The sequence below is a fragment of the Drosophila biarmipes genome, chromosome 2R (genome assembly GCF_025231255.1).
Source record: "Drosophila biarmipes strain raj3 chromosome 2R, RU_DBia_V1.1, whole genome shotgun sequence".
Taxonomy (NCBI): domain Eukaryota; kingdom Metazoa; phylum Arthropoda; class Insecta; order Diptera; family Drosophilidae; genus Drosophila; species Drosophila biarmipes.
Window position 1 is genome coordinate 5,799,158 of NC_066615.1, and position 25,155 is coordinate 5,824,312.

A 25,155-nucleotide genomic window follows, 5' to 3' on the forward strand; every position below is an offset into this window, starting at 1 on the left:
CACCAGACACATTAAGAACGTGAATTTTTCCGTAAAACACCTTTAAAATTTAAACCCAATACATAATATAATACAAAATGAGCAACTTTTAAAAAATTCGTAATCTTTAAGCCAAGTTCAAATAACCGCCAAAGCTTTAGGTAGTGCCTGGGCGTTTTGCAACACTTCAGAACAGACTCTGCCCAACACCGAACAGCTGTGCATAACAGCCCTGTCGAATGTCAACAAACAGCGGAAAGAAGAAGCAGCACTCAGCACGCGGTTTTATTTAAGTGCAGTTTCATCGAATTATTATTATTTTTAGTTAAATATCCAAGTATGGTTCAGAATAAACAGAAGACCGCAAAGCCACCGAAGCTATTGAAAAGCGCGGCCAAGGAGGCTGCCGCCTCGAAGGCGGAGAGCTGGCAAAAAGTGAAGATCAAGGGCCACGTGATTTCCGATGATTGCGGTGGCTACGAGGGATTAATTGGTCTGGAGGTCCTCAAGGACTACGATCCAGCTCTAGTAAAGTCTTCTCAGAAGAGAGTCAGTTCCCGGAATCGGGACGGGGAGCGCAAGCTGAAGAAGAAAAAGAGGAAGGTTTCCAAGGGAGGCGACGAGGACTCCTCCCAGAGTTCCAGTGAATCGGAAAGCGAGGATGAAGTGGTGGCCGCAGCCAAGTCCAAGAAAGCCCGTCTGGCCGAGCGTCATGTTCTAAAAATGCAGAAGCTGCGGGAGAAGCGGGAGAAACGTAAGGATCAGCGCAAACAAAAGAAGTCAAAGGCCAAGGAAAAAGAAGAAAGCGAAGATTCAAATGATGAGTACGACGCAGATCGCTTTGCTCTGCTTAGGCCGCCGCCATCGGACGAAGAGGAAGAAGTGGCACAGGCTGAGGAGTCGGATTCCAGTGGTGAAGAAGTCCCAGACCTTGTGCCAATTCCCAGAGGAGAAATGGCCGATGTGTCCGCCTGGAACGGACTGGGAGTTCCCGCTCCCATTCTGCGCGCCCTCGGCGAGCAAGGCTTTTCTGGGCCCACTCAAATCCAGGCCCTGACCCTCCCGGCTGCCATCCACGGCAAGAAGGATATCCTTGGAGCAGCAGAAACGGGTAGCGGAAAGACCCTGGCTTTTGGCATACCCATGCTGTCCGGAATCATGGAGCTGAAGCAACGGAATATCCGTTCTGGCATACGGAAAGCACCCAAGGTGAAGGGACAGCAGCCCGAGCCTGCAGCGGATGAGCACGAGCTGACGCCTCCGCCAGAGGAGTTGGATCACGTTTCCGGAGCGAGCGACGAGGAGAGCGATGCGGAGGAGCATGCCAAGCGCATTCAAAGCCCCTTGTACGGTCTGGTGCTCACACCCACCCGAGAGTTAGCGGTGCAGGTCAAGAATCATCTGGTAGCGGCTGCCAAATACACGGGCATTCGAGTGGCAGCAATATTCGGAGGACTAGCCGTCGCGAAACAGGAGCGAATACTTCGTCAGTGTCCGGAAATCGTGGTGGCCACACCTGGTCGCCTCTGGGAACTTTATGCCCAGGGCAACCGTCATCTGGGCAAGATCGAGGATGTCAGCTTCCTGGTTATCGACGAAACGGATCGCATGGTGGAGAAGGGTCACTTTGAAGAGCTCCGGAGTCTGCTCAAGGTTCTCAACTCCGATGAACAGAAGAAGCATCAGCGCCAGAACTTTGTCTACTCGGCCACGCTGACGTTGGTTCATGATCTTCCCGAGCACATGCAAAGTATTCCCTTGGGTACCACTTGACTTTTAAAACACTTACATTACCTTTAATTTTTACAGAGCGCAATGTGGGCAAGCGACCCAAATTTGTAAAGCAAACAGTGGATCAGAAAATTGAGAGCCTTATCGAAGAGCTGGGCATCTCCCAACCCAAGATTGTGGACATAACCAGCTCCCAGCGTAAGTGGACCAAGCCAAATTTGCGTTGAAGACTTTCAATGTTCCATTGCAGAAACTGCCCAAACGTTGACCGAGAGCCGTCTACTGTGCCCCATCGATCATAAGGATTTCTATCTTTACTACTTTATTCAGCGCCATCCAGGGCGCACCATCGTCTTCTGCAATTCCATCGACTGCGTCAAACGACTGGCCACGCTCTTTGGCCTTCTGGACTGCAATCCTCTGCCTCTCCATGCCAATATGATCCAGAAGCAGCGTCTGAAGAACCTGGAGCGCTTCCGCGACAGTCCCATGGGTCTGCTGATAGCCACTGATGTGGCTGCCCGAGGCCTGGATATACCGAATGTGGAGCACGTGATCCACTACCAAGTGCCGCGCACCAGCGAAAACTACGTCCACAGGTCGGGACGCACAGCCCGAGCCAATAAGCACGGCATAACCGTCATGTTTATGGAGCCTGGCGAGGTCAAAAGCTATGTAAAGCTTTACAAAACACTAGAAAGAAGTGAGTGACTGATTACATAAATCGGACAAGTTATGCCTAAAGGTAACCATTTCAGCTGAGGATCTGCCACTCTTTCCCATCTCTGAGCGCTTCCTTGGCGCTGTCAGGGAGCGCGTAAATCTTGCTAGGGATCTGGACAAGGAAGAACTGAAGCTTAAGCGCGTTCAGAGCGAGCGCGGCTGGATGAAGAAACATGCTGAGGAGATGGACATGATTATTGACGGCTACAACGACGAGTCGTAAGTTTTATAAAATAGGCCTCGTTAACGTAAACTAATAGTTCTTAATCCAGTGGCAGCGACCAGGATGAGGATCCCTTTGTGATAGAACGGCGACGAAATCGCCTGCGAGTGGAGACAGTCAGAGCACAGCTTAATGCTCTTCTGGCCCAGCCCATCTTCCCCAGAGGTTTCAGCTTCAAGTATCCCAATAGCGAGGCAGCCCAGTTGGCCACGAGTCACACCCAAAGTGCAGTGGAGACCATGAAGGCGGCCATAGAAGACCAGAAGCAGGCCAAAAAGGATCGCAACAAACGCAAGAGGAATGCCTAGGACAAACTAACAACTCCTTGTATTGAATAAAATGTAAAAAAAGTAAAAGCTCTGCATACTTTTATCAATGCTTCGAGACAAAGTACCGCAAACCTCCATCTGTTAGTGAGCGAGCATGCTTCGCCAGCAGCGTGGATACGGATAGCGTGGGGGTAGTAAAACATCTGGAAATAAAAATCACAATTAACTAAACCTTCGGCGCAAGTGTTGATCATTACTCACTCAATGTAAGGCTCCATTTCCTCCATTGTCCACCTTTGCTTAGTCTTGAACAAGGCCTTCATGCGATCGTTGATGTTGGGGGGCAACTGCTCCTCGGCCAGCGATCGGATGCACGGCTGAGCGCCCTCCTTATCGCAGATGCCCAGGCCCCGAAGGTACTTTAACTGGCAGGACATGCCCTCCGGCAGCGCCTCCTGCCAAGTACGCATAAACTCCTCGTTGCGAAACCTCAGGCCAGGCTGCAGAATGTTTTGTGCCACGATCCGGGAGACCAGTTCTTCCTGGTACTCAAACTTGCCCGGACAACGTTCGCTTGGAGTGGTATATATATCAAAAAGCCCAGCTACGACTTCCTCAGGAGCAATACCCTTCAGCGCGTTGATAGTTTCCTCCCTCTCCACTTCGTCCAGTGGCCAAGAGTTTTCGCTAATCACTCCCAGCATCATGCTAATAATCCGATACTCGTACTCGTACTCCATGACGCGCATTCGGCCGTCCAGTTCCATGGCTCGATAATTGTTCAATCCCTCCAAGAACTGCGCGCGGCTGCACTGCACCGTGTCCAGGAGTTGGGAGAAGGTAAAGAGCAGTTTCTGCTCCACACAGAATTCGTTCTCCGGGCCAGAATACCTCGTTAGTTGAAGCAGTTCACCCAGCTTGCGAAAGCGCGGTTTGATCTCGCGACACTCAAAGTACTCGTGAAACACCTTTAGCACCGGGCGCTGCTCCAGGGTTCGTGGCACCTCCAGTTCATCCTCCGTGCTGTCGTTTAGGCTTCGCTCTAGGGAGGCGTTCGCGTTACCCGTTCGCGGACTCTTCAACGGAGAGGTACTGGTGGCGGCGGCGAACTTCAGGTCCGGAACCAACAGCAGGCTGTTGGAGATCTCGGCGCCCTTCACGTCGTAGGTTCGCTCGTCGGTGCAGAGCACCACCTTCTCATTCTGGCCGCCCTTGAAGTAAAGCGTCTGGCCGTCGCGGATCTGCTCCAGCATGTGCCCGTCCAGCTCCAGGAGGCGCAGATTATCAGAGTCCACGTCCGCCGAGGGGAAGTAGAGCGCCTGGGTGAGTTGGGTCAGTTGGCGCTCGTCCAATTTTGCCTGTTTCACAATGACTTTCACATCCTCCGGTGTGCGTATGTAGCTAGTGAAAGGTTCTGGGTTAGTGAGGAGTTAAAATCCATTTGGGAGGGACTTACAGTTGGGGAGCATTTTCATCCACCTCCATGGATTCCATTTTTGCGAGATGTAAACAAAAACCAATTGAGCAAGACAATGGGCGGGAAAAATGAGTGGGACCAGTCCACAGGGGCGTTGCCACACCGCTCGATTTTATTAGGGGGTTGTCCGTGATTTTCTAAATTGGAAGGAATTCTCTAGGCAAATGACAATAAATCCGGGTTCTTAAAAGCTTTAAACTGAGAGTTTGAATAATATAAAGATCCATGTACACTTTGCTTTGGCATACATTGCAACTTTATGCCTGCGCAATTTCTGTGGAACCCCCTATTCCTTATAAAACAATTTAAATGCACATATGTACATATAAATTTAAAACTAAGTGTTACATTTTTTAAGCTTAAGCTTTTGATTTGACTGCATGTTGAGACAGAAATGGCCAATTTGATTTAAATCACTTTTGGTAACTTTTTGATTAACCAGCGGGATTTACCAAGTTATATATGGCACCAAAAGAACACCCCTTTTGTTGTGAGAAAGTTCGCTTTAAGGACTTTTAAAGAAACGGTGGTATCAAAATATTTTCCAGCACACCAGGAACGGTCACTCTCAACGTGCAGCTGATCAGTTATTTAACGGTCGAAGCTTTCGGGAGAACGTTTCTTTTTTGCGGGCGGAGCTCGAAAACACGCGATTTGTTTTTTCCGTTGCCCGTGCTCTTGGACGCACTGTAGAAAGCGTTGACTGTGGGAAAGGTCATTGCGACGCGGGAGCTCCAATCACTGGCTGTGACGTTTGTGGAAAAATCAATTCAGGCCGCTGACGGACGTCGACCTGCGCTTCTGTGACAAGCGGACAATCAAAACAGCAACATGCCCGTGGGTACCTTTGACGCCTGGGACACGGCTGTCCTGATCAGCATCCTGGTCGTTTCGGCCCTTATCGGCATTTACTACCGCTTTGCGGGCGGCCAGCAGAAGACCACGCAGGAGTACCTGATGGCGGACCAGAGCATGACCACCTTCCCGGTCTCCTTCAGCCTGATGGCCAGCTTCATGTCCGCCATCTCCCTGATGGGCGTCTCCAACGAGTCCTACGAGTTCGGAACAATGTTCTGCGTGATCAACATATCCTATATTCTGAGCACGCCCATCGCCGCCAACATCTTTTTGCCGGTTTTCTATAGGATGCGGACGACCAGTGTGTACGAGTACTTGGAGCGGCGCTTCGGCCAAACCACCCGGCTGTCCGCCTCCCTGGCGTTCACCGTGCAAATGGTGCTCTACATGGGCATTGCCCTCTATGCCCCGGCTCTCGCTTTGGAGGCGGTGACAAACATCCCGCGCTCATGGGCCATTGTGGTCATTGGACTGGTGTGCACCTTCTATTCCACACTGGGCGGCCTGAAGGCGGTGCTCATCACGGATGTGTTTCAGTCCTTCCTCATGTTCGCCGCCATCTTCTCGGTGATCGCTGTCTCGGCCATTAAAGCGGGCGGATTCGCTGCTATCTGGGAGGTGGCCGTGGAGCGAGGCCGTATCCAGTTCGATGAATTCTCCCTGGACCCCACCGTGAGGCACACCTGGTGGTCTCTTATCATTGGCGGCATGGTCACCTACTTATCGCTGTACGGAGTGAATCAAACACAGGTCCAGCGGCTGTTGAGTGTCCACAATTTGAAGAGTGCTCAGTCGGCGCTCTGGTGGAATCTGCCCATTCTGGGAATGCTTAGCTTTAGCACAATTTTCAGTGGCCTGGCTATCTTTTACTATTATCGCGACTGTGACCCGGTGCTCGAGGGACGCATCGAAAAGCGTGATCAGGTCATGCCACTTTTCGCACTGGACACTATGGGTAAGTTTAGTTAGCATCCTTAGGAGTTTCTTTTTACGTAAGTTATATTGAACGACAGGTCAATACCCTGGATTGTGCGGCCTCTTTGTTTCGGGCATATTCTCCGCCAGTCTCTCCACGATTTCGTCGGCTGTTACCTCACTTTCTGCCGTAACGCTGGAGGACTACCTGAAGCCCTTGTACAAGGCGATATTTAAGCGGACGCTAGTCGACTCCAAGTCCACATTGCCCACTAAGATTGTGGCCTGCATTTTTGGGCTGCTCTGCGTCGGATTGGCGTTTGTGGCTGGCTCCATGGGCGGTGTTCTTCAAGCCTCGCTCACTATCTTCGGAGTCGTGGGTGGACCTCTGCTGGCCATCTTTACCCTGGGAGTTTGTACCACGCGAACCAATCAACGAGGTGTGCTGCTGGGATTCCTCGTTTCGCTTATAATTTCATTCTGGATGGGCTTCGGCGGACCCAAGCCAAAGCCCATAACCATGGAGTTCAGCACGGCCGGCTGTGAGAACGCCACTGCTCTACTAGCACATGCCATTGAACTTAGCGCAAATAGCAGCCCAGTGGTCATCGAACCTCACTACTTTTGGTTATATCGAATTTCCTACTTGTGGCTAAGTGTGATCGGATTTATCATCGCTGTGGCCGTCGGCTACGGCAGCAGTATTGTGCTCGTGCACTTTGGATGGGCAGAAAACGCCGAAATCTATGTGGACAAGTTCCAGAGGGAACTGGACTACGACCTATTCGCGCCCATGCTTTCTCGTCGCTGGCGACGCCAAGCTGAACAAAAAAAACAAACGGCCGAGGACGAAACGCTCACCAAGCTAACTCAGCAGTAGTTCCGACCAGCTAAGATTTAGAGTAATATATTTATGAAGTGAAAAGAATTTCCAGGAGGCGTCGGCTATACAATCGCGGTATTTGCTGTCGTATGGATGGATGCTGGATGTCGTACCTAAAAGTGCATAACTATGTGACCTTTTTGTATACCTGTGTGAACGAATCAAGCATACAGAGCGACCAAAACAGAGTCTTCCATATACATATAAACAACGATAATTAGTAGTTATTAACCGAGTTGCAAATGTTCACAAGCAGGCCATTAGCAGGCCTCGTAGGAATAGTCAAATGTTTTTTACAATACTATTTAAAGAGTAGATTTCTACCTCAATTGACTTTTACAAGCGACAATAACCTAACGAAGCCCAAATGCGCGTTGGCCGACTACTTTCCCGTGTTGAGCATTGACAGCCACAATGCCTCACACAGATTATTGATTATTTGTATACTTAATTTCATTGGGATATTTATATTCATGCCACTAATTTTATGATCTATGTTTAGTCAGTCATTCGATATTTTCATGATAATCTTTTATTCACGTAATACAGCTCGAGGTCTAGGTTTTATATACAGTGAGCACCCCTACAAATAGTTACTAAATGTTAGGCATTGCATTGCGCCACATTGTGAATTGTGTTTAATTATATACCTCTAAATGTACACAAATATACTGTAGAATCAAATATATATGCGTGCATCGCTATCAACTTTTAAACAATACACAACTCATAGCGGTGAAAGTTGTATGTAGTTCTAAAAACAGCTGACTATTAAAAAGTGTTCTACGACTGGCAGACTTTTTGTTGCGGAATCACTTATAGAAAAGCTGCGGCTTGGATTTTTATAATTACCTTGGGCGGCCCACATATTTCTCAGCTGAGAACTTCCTCCGATAAGCAAATTCGACGCTATCGCTACCAAGGTTACGCGAGGCTCTCCCAACATTGCGTACTCTGTGAGGAATCTATTTTGGAACGAATGGCATAACTTTGAGCGTTTACCTTTGCCAATTGACTGTTGCGCCAGGCGGGACCAAAGTCTAATTGAGGGTCGGAGACAGCAAATTGCTTAAAATTGGAAGAGGCATGGGTCACCATGTGAATGGGTTTGCCTGCAAACAAACGCCAATTGAAATATGTATGTCGAAACATCGTTAATAGAACTTGTCTGCCCTTGTCTTTCGTGGAAAGTTTTCTGATCCAGAGTTCAAAGTGCCAATAGACTCGCATGACACACTTTTTGGCGAAGTTCTGACGAAAGAAGAGTCCAAAACAACAGAAGTAATAGCCGGACTTTACCCGACACTGGTTTACTCCGCGAAGACGGCTGGGTTTTGCAGAATAAATATTTTTTGGGAGTGTATGTACAGAAAATTAACTTCAAATTTATTTGTAAGCAGTGTCATAAAATATATACAAGCCATTTTACAAACCAGAGTATCAGGGTGCCGAAATGCCGGTTCATGATTCAGCGAAATCGCCCGATTTATTTACGCTCTTTTTGCACGCCAAACTGACGAACTTAGCGATTTGTTAGCACTTGGTGGCAGCTTTCACAGATAGTTATTCAAAGCCAGTACTGGCACGATAAGGGTTCCGCCACTCGGCAGGTTGATAAGCATATGTGTTATTCATTCAGGGACCTGCTCTTCCTCATTATGCTTCCTCACAAACTCCATGAACACGTCCTCGAAGGTCGTCTGACTGACCGAGTAGTACAATATCTGCATCGTATTTTTCAAGTTCTCCATGTAGAGGAAGAGCGCGGACCACCTTACCTTCCCGTTCGGAATGCAGAAGGTAATCATGCCTCGGTAGGGGTACTTCGCGCTGAAAGAGAAAGTGGGCACTCTAAGTTCTTTTAAGTAAAGATAATTTTGTTTGTGTAGCACTGCGATTCCCCGCACTGATGATTATTATTTATCTGTTTACATGCTATTGCAAATAAACCATGGTGCATTGCCAAAGCAAAAGGCCTACTTGTTTATAAGAATACACCTACTATGCAAGTATTTAATTCGTGGGAGCAGGTGATTTTAAAAACACGTACAGTCTACTACAGCAATGCGAACAAAACAATCGAAATTCTAAAATCCCTTCAGTCGCTGCCTAATAGGTTGGGTAGGAATACTTAAATTGCAAGGTCTTTATAAGCTTATTCATACTCATGCAATGCGTAAACAAATGGAATTTGTAAAAATTATTTTGGTATGCATGCCACAAACATACATAAGAATACTACCATATGCATCGAACAAATAATTTGTAAACCAAGTTAAGTATTATTAAAAAGAATTGTTTTGAAACTTTCAGAAACTGATATGGAAGCTATGCTCTTATATCGATAAGGGCTTATCCTACCTGACAGTGCTGTAGGGATGGTCTTTCATGAAAACTTGCTCTAATTTTTGTAACAAAAGGTCGTAGTTCTCCGGATTGTCTAATTCCGAACTGGCGGTGTTAACTTGAGATCGGCTGTATTCCGCATTCCTGACTGCTTCCATTGTAGGCTTATGATGTCGCACCAAGTGCGCCAAAGACATCCGGCGAGAGCCACGCGTGCTTCCTAATTCACTGTCGCTTGAGGGCATCATGGTGATCCGTCCGTAAACCTCGGCCGCAACATCCATTTCCGCTTGGGTGCCCATCTTCACTTTGACAAAGATGCCCTTGTTGAAGCGGTGCTTGAGACGCGCCAAACTTCCGTAGCAGAGCAGCGATCCGTGGTCCATGATGCCCACGTTGGTGCACAGAAACTCGCACTCCTCCATGCTGTGCGTGGTGAGGAGGATGGCGCGACCGCCCTGGCGGATGCCCTCCAGAACCTTCCAGATCTCGTACTTGGCATGCATGTCCACGCCGGCAGTGGGTTCGTCGAGGCACATCAGCGTGGGCGCCAGGGTGGCCATGGCAATCATTAGCTTCCGCTTGGTCCCGTTGCTGTAGGTGCTGATACGCTTGTCCATATAGCGGACGAGTTTAAAGCACTCGCCCATCGACTCCACCAGTCTGTTGATGTGCTCCCGCCGGATGCCGTTGATAAGGCAGCAGAAGTGGAGTGCTTCCCTGCCGGTCATGTACGACGAAAGCATCTCTTCGCGCGGACAGAAGCCCACGTGACGCAACCCTTCCTTCGGGCGACTCTTCAAACTGAATCCCACGATGTGAATGCTGCCCACGGTGATCGACTGCATGCCCACGATCATGTAGAAGGTGCTGGACTTGCCCGCCCCATTCCTCCCCAGCAGACCGACGCATTCGAAGCTGGAGGAATAAATATATTCAGGTAAACAGATAACGAGACAATTGTATATAATAAACAGCAATGCTTTTAAACCGTATGGAATTACAATTGTTTGAAATATTAAGAAGATCTGTAGTATTTAGACCGAAAGTGGGTATCATTATTTTTAACTTTTATTTATGTAGTTCCTTTTTTACAAAATACATTTTAAGAAATCCGTGCCTTTTTTATAATTTAATATTAAAATAGTTTAATATTCAATTATCGCTTACTTAATAACAATTTTTCACAAAACTAAACCATTTTAATGAGTTTTTATTCAATTCTTCCTAGAGGCAGAATTAAAGACTCTGTTTTAGTTAGCACTTATTTCACCAGCTACGAAATAATGTCACAACTGCTCAACTTTATTCAAATGCTTTTATATACACATTACTCCAAGAAAAACATATTTATCCGACTCTATAACGTATGTATTCTAATTTTATAATAGAATATTGAAATACCTTTTTCTTTTAATTTTTGACTCTATTGATCAGTGCATTTATATGAAACTAAACCATTTTGAATCAATTTATATGTAAAGTTTTTGTACGAGGCAGTGATTTCTTTACCAGCTTTCAATTATTGACAGAACAAGAAGAATAAAATACTTCAACTCTTTTCTCAAGCTTACTCCTACCTAAGGATCTTATAGATTATATGTGTTCTTAAACCAGTATACCTGAGTTACAGGTGATTAATAACCGAAGGAGTCGAGCACAGTTTTACTATATACGGTTAAATGCAATCTTTCGTTTACACTTACGGATTAACGTCCAGAGTTAAAGATCTTACTGCCAACAAACTGCCGTATCGTTTGGTTACGTTCTTCAGGATAAGAGGGAAGCTATTGTATTGTCTGGTGGTCAAGTAGGCTAATCTCTGCCGGACTGCGCTAACTTCCCTATCCTCGATTCTATGACTTGGGTCTATTTTTTCGTTTCTAATGGATCTGAAAATTGGTAATTAGTCAGCAAAGCATAAAAGGAGGTTTGATCTGAGCATAACTTGAAGGCATAGCTTATTCGACGTGGAACCCAAGCCAGGAGGACCAGAATCAGGTACACCGCACCGCTGATGAGCAGAAACTTAAGGTGCTTAAGGCAGAAGGTACACCTTTTTAAGACTATATCGTGCATGCCACAGAAAAAAGAGTAATGCGGATGGACCAAGAGCATGGTCTCAAGAATAGCATAGCGCGTCTCGTTGCTCTTGGGATGGATGAACAAAGCCAGAACGCCTGAAAGTTGAGTATCGTCAAAATCGTATGCAAAGACAATTAAACTTTGGTTACCTATCATGTTAATGTACAAAATAAGGCTGAACATCCTGCCAGAATCGTTGGACATCAAGCACAGCATGTAGGTGAACGAAATGACGGAAAATCCGAAGGCGAGCAGTAAGAGTGTCACGGGAAAGGGCGATTTGGCTATGATCCCGTTGACCAAGAGCAGCGCCACCACCATGACGATGTAGTAGCAATAGTCCCAGAACAGGTGGGACAGCCAGTAGGTGGTCCGGCTCATCCCGCTGCAAAATTGCTGGTGCTGCACGTTGGTCTGGCGCTCGATGATCGGCAGGGCGGCAAAAATGGTGGTCGCCACGACAAGGTAGTAGAACACGAGCATGGCGCACTCTATGTAGAAGAACTCGCTGATGCCGGACATGGCCTGCAGAACCGAGTCCCGATACGGTTTGTTGAGGATCTCGATATCCAGTTGGGCCAGCTCCTGTCCAACGGCCGCGTACACCATGCCCAATGACAGCGGGGAACCGTGCTCGAGCTTGTTGTTCGACCAGGCGACGATCGAGCCTGCGGTGGCGTTGAAGGTTACGCCGGCCAGAAGCGAATGAATCACCGCCATCTGATTTGACTCCATCTGCTTCAGAAGATAGTCGTCGAGAGGAGTTCCCCTTGTGCTGCGCGCTGAGCCTCCTCTGCTCAGTATGTTCTCCCAATAGCGATGGGCTAAGCTATTATCGTCACCGGGAGATTCGATCACAAACACCGCCTTGGAGTAGAGTCCCAGGTCCGTGACCAGTAGCTCAAAAAGATGATTGTCTAACACAAACAGAAGTAGCGCAAAGCTGATGACCAGCCCGCACACGAAGATCGGAATCATGATGATCAGGCAGTACAGCCTTCGGTGGCGCCACGCGAAGATTCTCTTCCTCTCCATAATGGCCCGCCACTGATTACAGCACTTCACGTTGCCGTCGTCCTCGCGGACGTCGAATGTGGGCAGGAGGTCTGGGAATCGTGAGGGGAAATATAAGTAACGATAAAGTTAAGTAAAGAGGAACGCTGCGGTCCAGTAGCAAAGTCCGTAAAATTAAACTTCATTAATCTTTAAAAATGGTTGATAACTATTTTTAAAAATCATAGAAATTATACACAAATAGTTTTTTTGCAGAATTATTGTTGTAGTCATATTAAATTTTTGAAGCCGGGAAAAAGTTTAGGTAGAACTACTAAAAAAAAGAAATTGGACATAATCCTTAAACGATGGTATTTAGACAAATCACGTTAGGAAAGCGTACAAAGTATTTTGAAATAACCTTTCTAACGACATATAGTGCAAGTCTAAAGCTTTAGTAGTTCGCCAGTTAAGGGGTATACATTTTGGGTCTTTAAAGCTGTTTTCCGCCAAACTAGCGAGATTTTCCAGAAATGGAAATAGAGTGTGGATACGCACAAAAAAAGTCTGAACTGGCAAATGTGCCCACTTCCTATATTAATAAATTTCAAACGGGTCTCTTCACAACAATGTGCCGTATGTCAAAAGTTGAGGAATCTCAAAATCTATCTATCTTATAATTTAATTCAAAATCGTTGGATCCGTTTTTTAGCATAATGGTAATTGTAATTTTTGGCCCATAATTGTAATAACCGTAAACAGTGATATTTAGAGAAATCACGTTTGAAAGACGGTAATAGTATTTTAAAGTACCTATCCAACAACATTTAGCACAAGCCTGTAGCTTTATAAGTTTACAAGTTAGGTTAAGATTGAGCTTTTTATAGCTGTTCTTCGCCAAACTTAGCTATTTTTTTCGAAAGTGGTAGAACTAATGTTTCTTATATTGAGCTGTTGAACATCGTCTAAAATTTCTGGGATCCTAAAACATCATAGTAGTAATTTCTCATTTGAGAAGTCTCCCACAATCTTGTTTTGTCTAGGTATGCAATCCCTTTAGTTTTTGCAATACCTTTCAATTGATGTATCACTCGTAACCTTCGGTCGGTTACTGTAGATTTTTATTTCTTCGTGTATATATTGGCGAATGCCTTCTACACCACGTGTGACGGACAGATTTAAGCGTTAAGGCCGTTTGTGGACGTTAGAGTGGGAGTGGCACCCTGCTGAAACAAACTTACACTGCGCAGAAAGCCCAGGAAGCTGCATGCCAGGTCTGACTCTTCCAGCTTTTATAGTTTCCGAGATACGGACGGACAAACGGACAGGGCTAGATCTACTCGGCAGGAATATTTATACTTTTTGGGGTGGAAACGTTTCTTTCTGCCTTTTACATACTTTCCGAGGAATCTAGTATACCCTTTTACTCTAATAATAATATTATTATTATAATAATATTAAGAAAGCAAAGGTTATTGTATACCTTCAGTGTACTGCTTATTCATTAACTTTGCTTTATAACATTTATATCAGTTAACCGCTTAACTAAATAGATTTCAGGTCAGAGAACGCACATGAGTTTCGAGTTAAAATGATAGCAGGTAAATCGTATTGCACTTACTAAGCAGGGATGATATGGGCGACGGGCGTGACGTCATGTTCACCGAGTTGTCCCGGTCCCAGGCCTCCCGCACTTCCTCTCCAATCCGCAGAAAGACACTGCCTAGTGTGGGGGCACACAAGCTAAACTCCTGGAGCAACAGATCTGGCAGGGCGTCCTCCAGCTCCAGTAACAGAACCGGGAACTGCTGCACGTACTTGGTGGGCAGTTCGTAGGACACGTAGATACCGTACTCCTCATGTAGCCTGATGTCGGGAAAGCGTATCTGCAGAAAGTGCGTCACCGCTGCCACAAAGCAGGCGTCCAACTTGGTGCAGATCAGAAGGTAGGAGGAGCCAGTGTCGGCCACCTGAGTGAGGAAACCGGTGGTGCCAAAGCCGATAACCTGGCCGTCGCACAGGATGACAATCTCGTCCGCCACCACCTCGGCCTCGTGCGTGTTGTGCGTGGCCATGATGATGCAGCGCCCCCTACGTTCCCGGCGCAGCAGGTTCCACATTTCGTTCCGCAGCAGAGGGTCCAGACTGGTGCCTGGCTCGTCCAAAAGGAGGATCTACAATAGAGGAGACTTACACAGGGTTCTCGGGAGCCGAATGCCAACCTTCGAGTTGCCGCACAGGTTGCAGCACAGCATGAGCATTCGCTTCATGCCGCTGGGGAGATCCTTCACCTTCGTGTCTGCAAATTCCTGCATATTGCCGGCCTCTAGATATCTGTCCGCCTCGGCAGAAGCCTCTTTCCGGTTCATTCCCTTCAGCCGGCAGAAGAACTTGAGGTGCCACCTGGCTTTGACCTTTTCGAAAAGCACATTGTGCTGCGGGCAGATGCACATCGACTGACGCGCCCTTTTCGACTTGGAGGCCAGGTTATATCCGTTGATGGCCACTTCGCCGGAGGTGGGCCTCACGAATCCGGCCAGGAGCATGAGAATAGTCGTCTTGCCCGAATCATTGTGTCCCAGAATCACTGTGATTTCATCCTGGTAAAAACTAAGATTGACATCGGTAACCACAGAGCGTTCGTTGTAGACCTTTGTCAGGCTACTGGTTTGGACAATCAACGCACGATCCCTCGTCTCGTCCTCCCCCTGCCCTTCAAGATCACGTTCAGTGGTTCGCCGCCGCTCCCTTCGCGGGCACCAGAAGGATGGCTGGATCGGAAAGTACCACTTATTGGTCTGGTTACTCTTCAGGTGCTCCATGTAAACCAGGACTATCAGGCGACCCACGCCGCCGAGCAACATGAACACAAGGATGGGACCCAAGTTTATAAATTCTTCTTTCCAATCGGTCTTCTCGAAGAGTCTGCTCCAATGCATTCCCACGTGGAGGTTCTCGCTTTTTATGAACTCTTGCAGTCCCAAGGCCAACGAGCTGTTTAGGAAGAGGCAGACGAGTAGAGTCCCTGGTACAGTGGGCCTATAGCCCATAATCAAAAGACGCCACGGCAGGCAGCCCACTAAGTGCACGATCAGGATGGCCACCTGCACCCCGACAGTGTCCGAGAAGAAGGATGAGATCATAAAGGCCGAGCACAAGACCTGGAAGTTGTAGACCAGAAGAAAAAACATCACCAGAGTCCAGTCGCTCAGCGGATAGTAGCGCCACTTCAGCAGGAGAATCATAAGCACGGTGGGAATGGACAACAGGAGGAAGGCCACCAGAAACCAGGACAGCCAGTAGATCCACGCTCTGACGCCCAGAAGCTGCAACATGGCCCTCAGTTGCTCCCGCCTCTCCATTACAATCATCTAAAAAATACTAATCAGCTACCATACACGTGATCGGGCTTAGTGGGGATACTTGGGCAAGATATGCGGCGGATATGGTGAAGGGCAGGAGGAGGACACCAGTCAAAGACATCCTGCTGTCCATGAACGTGCTCTCCAAGTGCTTTGGGTCTGGGTAGGGACGCACGATAACTTCGGGCAGGATGGCGTTTTCATTTTTGGCCCGGATCAACGCTTCGCTCAGTTTGGCCTGCACAACTAGAAACCCCTCCTCCTGGTAGTAATCAGTGTCCAGGTCAGAGTGCTTAAAGACCGCTCTGTCGTCCCAAGTCAGCTTGTAATTCGTTCGGAAGTGAAGTGGAAAGCGCAAGGCCACCTTGACTCTACCCGGAAGGACCTTAATTTGGCTGAAGGCGTCCTCAAACTCAATGCCCACGTAGCCATATGAACCTTTTTCTATTAGAGCACTATTTAGTTGAACGGCGCTGGAAAAGGCCTCGCTACCTTTGGCTTTCAGATCGCGGACCACATCTTCGATGACTCCCGCTACAACCAGATTCTTAGGCGAGTAGAAAATGTACCTGGTTCAGAGGGTGTGTCAGGGTTGCCTGGATTATTGTGGCAGTCTGTCGGTGACTTATACATACGGCACTTCGCTTATGGTGATATTGACGGGCGGGTGCTTCACCGCAGAGTCTGCCAGCGGCTCCCGGAACAGAGCCGTGGCCGCATAGACGAGGAAAACAACGATGGGCCCCACAATGATGATCACGCTGGTCAGCGTATTGGACAGCTGAAAACGAGCAGTCTTGCAAATGATCAGCCACAACATGCAGATGCTACTCTGCGGCTTTGCCGGCGGGGGGGCACCGGACATTTTGGAACTATTTCGATGACGCCAGCACGTTACACATTAGAAATATAACAAACTTCACGTATACTCCGCACTAAAACGTTCCGGCTTCCGTGTTTTCTTTTATTTTGTGGTTGATGTGAAAATTAAAGTAGATCGGAAATCCGGCAGGGAACGTAGCAGCTTACTTCTTCTTGGACACACCGACGGTGCGACCGCGGCGACCGGTGGTCTTGGTGTGCTGGCCACGCACACGCAGGCCCCAGTAGTGACGCAGACCACGGTGGGAGCGGATCTTCTTCAGACGCTCCAGATCGTCACGCAGCTTGGAGTCCAAGTTGGAGGAGGTCAGCTGCCAGTACTTGCCGTCGATGATGTCCTTCTGCCTGTTGAGGAACCAGTTGGGCACCTTGTACTGCAGGGGGTTGGAGATGATGGTGACCACCTTGTCGACCTGTGAGCACGGGTGGAGAGCGGGATTAGTGGGTGAGCCGGGACTAGCGGATTGAGCTCCTGCAGCTTACCTCCTCCTCGGTGCATTCACCGGCGCGCTTGGTAAGGTCGACATCGGCCTTCTTCAGCACAATGTTGGAGTAGCGGCGACCCACTCCCTTGATGGCGGTCATGGCGATGCCCACCTTGCGCTTGCCATCAATGTTCGTATTCATGATACGCAGGATGTGCTGGAACTTCTCTGGGATGACGAGCGACTGCAAGACAAGACAAAATGTTTTTAAAATGGTTTGTAAGCCACGCCATTTTCGCATTTTCGCAACAGAAGGCTCTCAACATTTTTGAAATGTATCTCTTTTTTCGTTGTTCAATGCTTCAATTTTCACTGCTCTTTAGACCACTCACCATTTTGCCGTTTGTATTCTCGTATTTACTCCTCACTGCAATAAATTAATGGATAATTTGGTCAAAAAATGCATTAAAATTAAACGCGGAGCACACCACTCACCGGAAACGGGAAAAGAAAAGAAGGCCGTATTAATGTGGCTGCCTCAAGAGAGGAAAAGGGCCTAAAATTGGCTGCCGCGTTCAGTTAGCGTGCTGTTAACACTTTACTAAGTGCTGTTAGGCGCACTCTGTTCTATCGCTGAATTTAAAAAGTTACTTAAAAGCCGCGTAGAGTACTATTTTTCCATATTTAAATTAATATTAAGACCAGGGATAGAATAATGATTATTGATAATACCCTTGCAGAGGGTATTATGATTTTAGTCAAAAGTTTGCAAAGCAGAAAAAGAGACGTTTCTTGATCAGCATCACTAGGCGAGTCGATCTAACCATGTCCGTCCGTACGTCCGTCCGTCCGTCAGTCTGTCTGTCTGTCTGTCCCTCCGTCTGTACGTCCGTTTTTCCGCAAAATAGTCTCTCACTTAAAGAGCTATTAGGAAACTTTTCCAATAAGTCGCGTATAAGTCACAATAAGCAGGATAAGACAACTATGTATATCTTAAAGCTCCCATAGGAACAATCGGAAAAAAAGTTATAAATTATATCTTCTGTTTTTAGAAACAAATAACTTCCTACGCTTGGAAATAACAGTTTTTAATTAGTTCTGAATTTCGAATTTAATTTTATCAAAATCGGATGACTATGTCATATAGCTGCTTGGGGTGTTTTTTGTGAATATCATTTTTTATATTTTTAAGAATTTCTAATTCAATTTAATAATATTAATTCGGACGGCTATAACGAACAGATGTTAAAGAAGCGAGCAACAATCCTTAAACATGTAATATGGTGTTACTAACATTGATTACTTTTTACATCTGCAGCGTATACAAACTTCGGCTTGACGAAGTTACTTTCCTCTCGTGTTTTAATGATTATTTGTTATGTTTTTAAATAAAGCTCATAAAGATTACGGTCCATGCTAAAACATCAGTTGTTTAAAAAGACTTATTTTTAGATTTTTACCCGGAAAAAAATTTGATGGGTGTGTATAAAAAACAGAAAAAAATAAAAGTGAAAGACAAATCAGTAAAAATAGAGAACTTTCATGTTGCTTAAATAGTTAATTAGTTTTTGTTTAATTTTCGAACATTAAATTTATGTAGTTAGTTTTGGTTCTTATTCCTTTGATTGACTTTTATTTACAGGGAACACCCTAATTAATAAGATCAGAGCTTTTACCGATTTACACATCCCTGGTTCCCGCAAAGAGCCGTTATATGGAAAGCATGCAGAATGGGTGAAATAAATGGTAATTTAAGTAGAACAATTAAACTCAGAAATTAATTATCTTTATTCTAGCCCTTAACTGCGTGGGACAAGATGATGTAGTGTCCCTGCGGATCGTCTGTACAATGGCACGCGATGGCAGACAGTACAACCTCGAGGAAGTGGACAGCTACGGAAACACCGCCCTTCTGAAGGCCTGTTACTTGGGAAGATTCGATTGTGCCCGCACTCTTCTGGAGTTCGGCGGAAACATCTTTGCCATTAACTATTTTGGCCAAAACGCTCTTACTCTGGCGAGCTATGCTGGCCATTTGCCCTTGGTTAAGGAGCTCCTACGACGACGTTCCTATATGGACTTCAACCTATCCTCTATGATCCCGGCTCTCTGCGTGGCCACAATGCAAAAACATTCCGCCCTGGAGGCATACTTTACTCAATTGGATCCACAGGGAGTACAGGAAACTCAAACAGTGCATGGTAATTACTAAAAAACATTAAGTTTAAATTAACATTTTCTCTTAAACATAATTAATTCAAGGTCTTGGTGTTGAAGAACTGCGAGGAATGACGAAGCTAGCAGCACGATTAAACAAGCAGCAAATGTCCGCGCCCCGAAATTTTCTAAGTAATCGTCTCCGTTGAAAATATGTAACTTGAATATTTAAAAGTTTTGTAATTTGTCTACTTAAAAAATATATCTGTCTTAGAGTGGCCCTTTCTGTTATGTGTTATATCAGGTTGGCAGTCTCATATCGATAGCTGCCGCGCACTCGTAATCGATATCGCCTGTGGCTTTGCACACCACTTTCCCGCTCATTTAGCCCGCCTGATCCGACGCATATGTAAAAATTGCCCACGTTCGTCATTCCTTCTAAAGTCACTGCCTCGGCAACATTAACTCCTACTTTCAACATCAGTATTTAAACAAAGAAACCCACTCAACATGTTCGAGGCACGATTGGGACAAGCCACCATCCTCAAGAAGATTCTGGACGCCATTAAGGATCTGCTCAACGAGGCCACCTTCGACTGCAGCGACTCCGGCATTCAGGTAAAATGACTTGGAGAAGTCCTTGAACAGCAGGGAAATCTAAACTCTTTGTAACCCCACAGCTGCAGGCCATGGACAACTCCCATGTGTCGCTCGTGTCGCTGACCCTGCGATCCGATGGCTTCGACAAGTTCCGCTGCGATCGCAACCTCTCCATGGGCATGAACCTGGGCAGCATGGCCAAGATCCTGAAGTGCGCCAACAACGAGGACAACGTGACGATGAAGGCGCAGGACAACGCCGACACTGTCACCATCATGTTCGAGTCGGCCAACCAGGAGAAGGTCTCCGACTACGAGATGAAGCTGATGAACCTGGACCAGGAGCACCTGGGCATCCCGGAGACCGACTTCTCGTGCGTGGTCCGCATGCCGGCCATGGAGTTTGCTCGCATCTGCCGCGATCTGGCGCAGTTCAGCGAATCCGTCGTGATCTGCTGCACCAAGGAGGGCGTCAAGTTCTCGGCCAGCGGCGATGTGGGCACAGCCAACATCAAGCTGGCCCAAACCGGATCCGTTGACAAAGAGGAGGAGGCGGTGATCATCGAGATGCAGGAGCCGGTGACCCTGACCTTCGCCTGTCGCTACCTGAACGCCTTCACAAAGGCGACGCCATTGTCTACTCAGGTGCAGCTGTCGATGTGCGCAGATGTGCCACTGGTGGTCGAGTATGCGATCAAGGATCTGGGTCATATTCGCTACTACCTGGCACCCAAGATTGAGGACAACGAGACATAAGCCAGCGGTCTTTCTCGTATTTATCTCCCCATCGTATATTCTCATCCTCCCACGTACAATTCATTCCTAATTTTTAAGCTAAATTCGCATTTTTGATCAATAAAAAAGCTGTTTAATGTTAATAACCATTTATTTGCATTTGTGTATAACACTGGCTACAGTTAAGGGAGAGAGATTGCAAACATATATGTATAAAGTGGAATAGTATATCAAACACCTGGTGTACCAAAGATATACTTTCAGACGGGTCCGCGTGGGGCAGGCAAAGAAAACTAGGCATATCTATAACATAGCTAAAGTTGAACTTTTTAGCCTCCATAGCTCCAAAAAAACTGGACAGACTGTGGGCGGTGTGAAAAAGGGGTAAAGGGCGCATATTCTATACACTTGTATATAAGTACTCGTTTCGTATCAGGCACATATTCGGGAGTTTTGCATTAAACAGCTCTTAGCGAGTGTGTGCCTGGAGTCAAGAGCGTTTATCGTAAATATACGTAATAAATAGTGCGTGTTTACACGCTTCCAATACTTGCATACTTGGCTTGCTTTTGCTAAAAGCGATATATCCTATACATATTTTGTGAGTATATAAAACATAGAAAGCTGTGTCATATAAAAGTGTATAAAAACATTTGAGATTACACAAAAAAGCAAGAAGAGTGCATTTAACAGTGAACAATTCAGTTTGTTCTTCCGCATAACAATATTCGGTTTACACGCCCATGTGAACGAAGAATCCAATGGGGATAAATGCAGGTGACAATATTTTACAGTGAAGCTGAAACCCCATTGTCACTTACAATTTACCATCAGTTTTTATTGTGCCTCGTCGGGTGTTTTGCTCTCCAGTTCTATGGGCATATAGACCGATTGAAATTCATCCTATGAAGCTGCCAGACTCGCACTGGGACTGGAGGACTCCTCGTCGTCCAGCGAGCTGGCTTTGTCATTGGTCTTTAGCTTCGGATTTACTTGAAGCAACGTCTGTAGAGATCTTATGCATTTCTTGGATCCCTCCATGGCCTCGTTTGATAACTAAATTAAAGAAGTTTACATTAGTTTGTCTTATTTATCTGGCCAAAAGGTTTGGTACCATGGTGAAATTGAGGAATCCGTGCGGAAGCCCTTCCAATATTTCCAAGTTTACTTGGCGACCAAGGCGCTTCAGTTTCTTGGCAAACATAACGCAATCATCCAGGCAGGGATCCATATTAAGAGTCTATGGGGAGACATAAAATTATTTCATCAAAATATTTTACACCTTTATCAGCTTACAAGTATTTTGGTCTCTGGCAGTTGGGAAAGCCATTCATCGCTGGCCCAGTAGGGCGACAAAAATGGATCCCTAGGCACGTCGAATGCAAACTCCTCGCTTGGACTCCGTGCTATGAGCGCGTCCATATTGCGCACGTCCTGTTGGCTCATTACGTTGCTCCCATGAATCGCATAGGACTGCGTACAGCGGGTCAATGTATTAGTTATGTTGCTGACGGCTTCCTGCAGACGACCCTGCAGCGTATCCATTGCTACGAGGTCTCGACCAGTCTCCACCAGAATATCGTCATCCGAGCTGATCTTGGCATGCCCATTTGCCTGCACTTGCGTTGCGTCGGCAGCTGTCTCTTCGGTAACCTCCATTGTGGCGGTGTCAATGAGATACTTGTCCAGAAAGTTGTCAATATACGCTGCAGATGCGGAGTCCTTAGGTGGGTCGGCTGATATCTCAATCGGGTAGTGGACAATGGGCTGCGAGTCGTCTTCGAAGGAGACACATGAGCTGTTGTCGCCCTCGCTGTTGGGCAGATCGGTTCGCTCCACGGTCTGGCTGTGGTAAGAAGCCGAGGCACTGGCAAAGGTGTCGCTGCTTTCGTCATCTGGATCGGCGTTGGGCTCCAGCGGCGTGAGCGGACTTCTGGCCATCGAGGTGCGACGACTGGAATTCAAGCTGCCCACGTTAGACTTGGGGGCATTGCGTATCTGGGCGGCATCCTCCACATGTCTAGCATTCTCCTGAAGAGTCTCCTGGGCGGGTGCTGCATAGGCACGAAGGCAACGCATCATGAAGCCGAAGGGTAGCAGCGGATCCATCAGGCAGAGGAGGCGGGCAGGACTGGGCACGAAGCTAACGAGAGTCGGGCAGTAAGCCAGAAACAGTCCGTCAGGTACTCGAACTCCTTGCTCGATGCACTTGAGGGCCACTCCGATGGACAGGTTCGCCCCAGCCGAGTCTCCAGCGCACACAACACGCTCAGCCGTTGTGCCTAAAAGTTCGGTATTATTTAGAAGCCAGCAGTAGGCGTAGTAAACCTCCTGCAACGCTCGTGGAAACGGAGCCTCTGGCGCCAAGCTGTAATCCACCGAGAGAATGGGGCAGTCCAGGGCCACGGCCCAGTCGCGCAAATACAGTTCATGGGACTTGGAGGACTGGGCCACAAAGCCACCGCCATGGCAGTGAAACAGAATCGAGGGACTTGGCGCTGTGGGCTTGTGCCAGCCACGATAGCGACCCTCCCCGAGCATTCCCGATCGTCTTTTGGCGCTCAGCAAGCGGACAGATACTGGCAGTCCAGGACCCAGGTGAGCTGAGGGCACGGGAATCTCCACAAAGTCGTCATCGCCTTGGTTCTGATTGACATCGTTGCCGGGAACTTCCGGTGGCTTAAAGTCCTTACGACGGGGCAGCTTCAGCGGTTCCGCTGGCAACTCGATCAGGCGGTTGACCTTGATAGAGCTGCCCACAATGCTGGGCAGCTTGTGCATCATCTCGGATTCAGCCAGAAACCAGAAAGATTTGCAAAAGTCGATCTTGGCATTCTGCGAGATGTTAACAATGCGTCGGGCACGAAGCTCCGGATTCATTAGGTACTTGCCGCTGGTCCACAGGCTGCGGGTGGTTTTAACGATGGCGCCGTCGCCCTCCTGCGAGTAGTACGATTCCGAGTAGCTAGCCATGCTGATGCCCAGGAAGCGGAGAACGCCGCGTATCGAGTCGCCGTACTGAAAGCCCAGGCAGCGTCCGTAAAAGCAATACTGGTTGATGGTGTCACCCAACTCGAAGAGCTGCTCAGCCGTGTGGTTGCCGCAGGCGAACAGATCCCCCGTGCTAGCCGACCACTGGCGCAGGATGAGCAGGTACTGCATGCAGGTGCACAGCGAGGACAACAGCTGCGAGCAGGCCTCCACCTCCTTCATGTAGAACTTCTTGCGGAAGAACATGGCGGAACGGGTGGCCGTCAGCTGCTGACAGATGCCTACGCCGTGTATGATGCAAGCGTTTGTGACGTAAATGAAGCTCCGGTATCCATTGCCCGGCGTCTGCTCGTCAAAGTCGTACTCGTGGGCGAAGGCTTCGATCTGCAGGACCAGCCGATTGGCCAGGACGATGAAGTCCTGCCAGGCGATGTGGGCGGCGTGCAGCCGCTGGCCGAATTCGGTGTGGTCCCTGGCGAAGAAGGCGGCGTGGTCCTGGCAGGCGGCGAACAGTGTTCTGTATTCCGTCTGCAGGTCGGCGGGTACGTGGCTATCGGTGTCCTTTCCGTTCATCGGCTGTGGGTTGTCGTCCTGGTGGCCCAGTTTTGGATTGTCATTGAAGAGGGCAATAAACTTGGGGCTTCCCCGCTCGGCGGAAGCCGCGTCAATCATTGTGCACTGTAAGAAAAGGCAGTAATGCAACTGTTAGCCGCTTTTGCGCACAAAGACCATTGCATGTGCACAGGTGATAAACCATGTCCAACTATTGCATTGCTTTTCCGGATTAGAGTGACTAACTTTGACGGTGTGAAGGTCGCCTTAAAGACAGAGCTAAGCCAGTTTACTAATGGCAACAAATGCAGTTAAGGAACTGAGGATTAGCCGATTCCCAGGTCTGCATACGTTGGTACAACCATTCAGGTTTTTCCAAAACTTTAATTACACTGTGGGCCGAAGAAAGGCCATGGAAAACTTTCACTTCCCAACTACGCACTAAGTAATTAGTTTGGAGTTCGGTCTGCTCAGTGTGACGTGGACCTGCACTCTGATTGTCTATTAGCCAATTTACCTACAGATTAGGGGCTCCTCACTCTTAGCTTAATACATTTTTAATTGGCCCAACTATTGCGGGCTCCAGCATTACTATTGTTATAAGACTTCGCGACTAAGTTAACCGACTGCTGGTCAGTGTGGCTGTGTTGAAAAAATGCCGTTGCTCCGTGATTCGCGAAAGGGGGACTCACAAATTTTGAAAACTGTATTTTGAAATTAAAAGTTTGAATTTGATTTATATTATATTAATATTTTAAATTGTTCTAAATTACTCAAATTTTATGCGTCTCTCAAAGTTTAAATTGTAAGTTTTCTAGCCAAAAGTTCAACAATATGAAACACTAAAACAGGATACGATTTTAATTTTGCATGAATAATCGAATACCACAAAACATCTAGTTTTAAAAATTCGTAAAAATTAAAATGATTATAAAGCTAAACAATAGTCTTATTTTGCAAAGCTAAAATT

The 25,155-nt window shown here is 47.3% G+C and overlaps 8 protein-coding genes across 10 annotated transcripts; 4 read left to right on the forward strand and 4 right to left on the reverse strand.

Moving 5' to 3' along the window:
* The first annotated feature begins 220 nt into the window (after positions 1-220).
* Positions 221-3,012, forward strand: LOC108029702 (ATP-dependent RNA helicase DDX24). The gene is made up of 5 exons (XM_017102169.3): positions 221-1,729; positions 1,789-1,908; positions 1,961-2,413; positions 2,469-2,652; positions 2,706-3,012. Exons 1-5 carry the CDS (start codon positions 319-321, stop codon positions 2,962-2,964), a joined length of 2,427 nt encoding a protein of 808 aa, XP_016957658.1. The 5' UTR covers positions 221-318; the 3' UTR covers positions 2,965-3,012.
* LOC108029703 (sister chromatid cohesion protein DCC1) lies at positions 2,840-4,577 on the reverse strand. Of its 2 annotated transcripts, XM_017102171.3 has the most exons (4): positions 4,382-4,577; positions 3,187-4,326; positions 3,024-3,128; positions 2,840-2,970 (listed from the first exon to the last, which is right to left on the reverse strand). In XM_017102171.3, exons 1-3 carry the CDS (start codon positions 4,417-4,419, stop codon positions 3,029-3,031), a joined length of 1,278 nt encoding a protein of 425 aa, XP_016957660.1. In that variant the 5' UTR covers positions 4,420-4,577; the 3' UTR covers positions 2,840-2,970; positions 3,024-3,028. The 2 variants fall into 2 exon arrangements, with proteins under 2 accessions (XP_016957660.1, XP_016957659.1); XM_017102170.3 differs by having other exon boundaries at positions 2,958-3,128; positions 4,382-4,576.
* A 391-nt stretch (positions 4,578-4,968) lies between these two features.
* LOC108029729 (putative sodium-dependent multivitamin transporter) lies at positions 4,969-7,847 on the forward strand. Its single transcript, XM_017102211.3, has 2 exons — positions 4,969-6,215; positions 6,274-7,847. Exons 1-2 carry the CDS (start codon positions 5,234-5,236, stop codon positions 7,053-7,055), a joined length of 1,764 nt encoding a protein of 587 aa, XP_016957700.1. The 5' UTR covers positions 4,969-5,233; the 3' UTR covers positions 7,056-7,847.
* A 572-nt stretch (positions 7,848-8,419) lies between these two features.
* LOC108029590 (phospholipid-transporting ATPase ABCA1) lies at positions 8,420-16,725 on the reverse strand. Its single transcript, XM_017101956.3, has 9 exons — positions 16,480-16,725; positions 15,906-16,413; positions 14,705-15,853; positions 14,104-14,656; positions 11,639-12,595; positions 11,353-11,584; positions 11,111-11,296; positions 9,420-10,322; positions 8,420-8,888 (listed from the first exon to the last, which is right to left on the reverse strand). The coding sequence occupies exons 1-9, from the start codon at positions 16,707-16,709 to the stop codon at positions 8,690-8,692; spliced, it is 4,917 nt and encodes a 1,638-aa protein (XP_016957445.1). The 5' UTR covers positions 16,710-16,725; the 3' UTR covers positions 8,420-8,689.
* A 43-nt stretch (positions 16,726-16,768) lies between these two features.
* Positions 16,769-17,682, reverse strand: LOC108029594 (40S ribosomal protein S18). The gene is made up of 3 exons (XM_017101963.3): positions 17,544-17,682; positions 17,210-17,395; positions 16,769-17,139 (listed from the first exon to the last, which is right to left on the reverse strand). Exons 1-3 carry the CDS (start codon positions 17,544-17,546, stop codon positions 16,870-16,872), a joined length of 459 nt encoding a protein of 152 aa, XP_016957452.1. The 5' UTR covers positions 17,547-17,682; the 3' UTR covers positions 16,769-16,869.
* A 1,111-nt stretch (positions 17,683-18,793) lies between these two features.
* On the forward strand, positions 18,794-19,586 carry LOC108029593 (DNA replication inhibitor plutonium). The gene is made up of 3 exons (XM_017101961.2): positions 18,794-18,897; positions 18,948-19,352; positions 19,414-19,586. The coding sequence occupies exons 1-3, from the start codon at positions 18,882-18,884 to the stop codon at positions 19,515-19,517; spliced, it is 525 nt and encodes a 174-aa protein (XP_016957450.1). The 5' UTR covers positions 18,794-18,881; the 3' UTR covers positions 19,518-19,586.
* An 89-nt stretch (positions 19,587-19,675) lies between these two features.
* On the forward strand, positions 19,676-20,791 carry LOC108029592 (proliferating cell nuclear antigen). The gene is made up of 2 exons (XM_017101960.3): positions 19,676-19,926; positions 19,989-20,791. The coding sequence occupies exons 1-2, from the start codon at positions 19,819-19,821 to the stop codon at positions 20,661-20,663; spliced, it is 783 nt and encodes a 260-aa protein (XP_016957449.1). The 5' UTR covers positions 19,676-19,818; the 3' UTR covers positions 20,664-20,791.
* Positions 20,775-24,845, reverse strand: LOC108029591 (hormone-sensitive lipase). Of its 2 annotated transcripts, none has more exons than XM_017101958.3 (4): positions 24,703-24,845; positions 21,939-24,311; positions 21,757-21,882; positions 20,775-21,698 (listed from the first exon to the last, which is right to left on the reverse strand). In XM_017101958.3, the coding sequence occupies exons 2-4, from the start codon at positions 24,303-24,305 to the stop codon at positions 21,546-21,548; spliced, it is 2,646 nt and encodes an 881-aa protein (XP_016957447.1). In that variant the 5' UTR covers positions 24,306-24,311; positions 24,703-24,845; the 3' UTR covers positions 20,775-21,545. The 2 variants fall into 2 exon arrangements, with proteins under 2 accessions (XP_016957447.1, XP_016957448.1); XM_017101959.3 differs by having other exon boundaries at positions 24,707-24,837.
* Between the last annotated feature and the right edge of the window lie 310 nt (positions 24,846-25,155).

Excerpts from the sequence above, each read along its gene's own strand:
- LOC108029702 (XM_017102169.3), top strand. The coding sequence starts at position 319 with ATGGTTCAGAATAAACAGAAGACCGCAAAGCCACCGAAGCTATTGAAA. Across the intron at positions 2,414-2,468 it reads TTACAAAACACTAGAAAGAA|CTGAGGATCTGCCACTCTTT; the intron begins GTGAGTGACTGA and ends TAACCATTTCAG. Across the intron at positions 2,653-2,705 it reads GACGGCTACAACGACGAGTC|TGGCAGCGACCAGGATGAGG; the intron begins GTAAGTTTTATA and ends TTCTTAATCCAG.
- LOC108029703 (XM_017102171.3), bottom strand. The coding sequence starts at position 4,419 with ATGGAATCCATGGAGGTGGATGAAAATGCTCCCCAACT. Across the intron at positions 4,327-4,381 it reads GATGAAAATGCTCCCCAACT|CTACATACGCACACCGGAGG; the intron begins GTAAGTCCCTCC and ends ACCTTTCACTAG. Across the intron at positions 3,129-3,186 it reads GAAATGGAGCCTTACATTGA|ATGTTTTACTACCCCCACGC; the intron begins GTGAGTAATGAT and ends TTTTATTTCCAG.
- LOC108029729 (XM_017102211.3), top strand. The coding sequence starts at position 5,234 with ATGCCCGTGGGTACCTTTGACGCCTGGGACACGGCTGTCCTGATCAGC. Across the intron at positions 6,216-6,273 it reads TTTCGCACTGGACACTATGG|GTCAATACCCTGGATTGTGC; the intron begins GTAAGTTTAGTT and ends ATTGAACGACAG.
- LOC108029590 (XM_017101956.3), bottom strand. The coding sequence starts at position 16,709 with ATGTCCGGTGCCCCCCCGCCGGCAAAGCCGCAGAGTAGCATCTGCATG. Across the intron at positions 11,297-11,352 it reads CGAATAAGCTATGCCTTCAA|ATCCATTAGAAACGAAAAAA; the intron begins GTTATGCTCAGA and ends ACCAATTTTCAG. Across the intron at positions 8,889-9,419 it reads CATCCCTACAGCACTGTCAG|CGCGAAGTACCCCTACCGAG; the intron begins GTAGGATAAGCC and ends TTTCTCTTTCAG.
- LOC108029594 (XM_017101963.3), bottom strand. Across the intron at positions 17,140-17,209 it reads GTGAATGCACCGAGGAGGAG|GTCGACAAGGTGGTCACCAT; the intron begins GTAAGCTGCAGG and ends CCGTGCTCACAG.
- LOC108029593 (XM_017101961.2), top strand. Across the intron at positions 19,353-19,413 it reads GGAAACTCAAACAGTGCATG|GTCTTGGTGTTGAAGAACTG; the intron begins GTAATTACTAAA and ends AATTAATTCAAG.
- LOC108029592 (XM_017101960.3), top strand. The coding sequence starts at position 19,819 with ATGTTCGAGGCACGATTGGGACAAGCCACCATCCTCAAGAAGATTCTG. Across the intron at positions 19,927-19,988 it reads GCAGCGACTCCGGCATTCAG|CTGCAGGCCATGGACAACTC; the intron begins GTAAAATGACTT and ends GTAACCCCACAG.
- LOC108029591 (XM_017101958.3), bottom strand. The coding sequence starts at position 24,305 with ATGATTGACGCGGCTTCCGCCGAGCGGGGAAGCCCCAAGTTTATTGCC. Across the intron at positions 21,883-21,938 it reads TGCCAGAGACCAAAATACTT|ACTCTTAATATGGATCCCTG; the intron begins GTAAGCTGATAA and ends GTCTCCCCATAG. Across the intron at positions 21,699-21,756 it reads GATTCCTCAATTTCACCATG|TTATCAAACGAGGCCATGGA; the intron begins GTACCAAACCTT and ends TCTTTAATTTAG.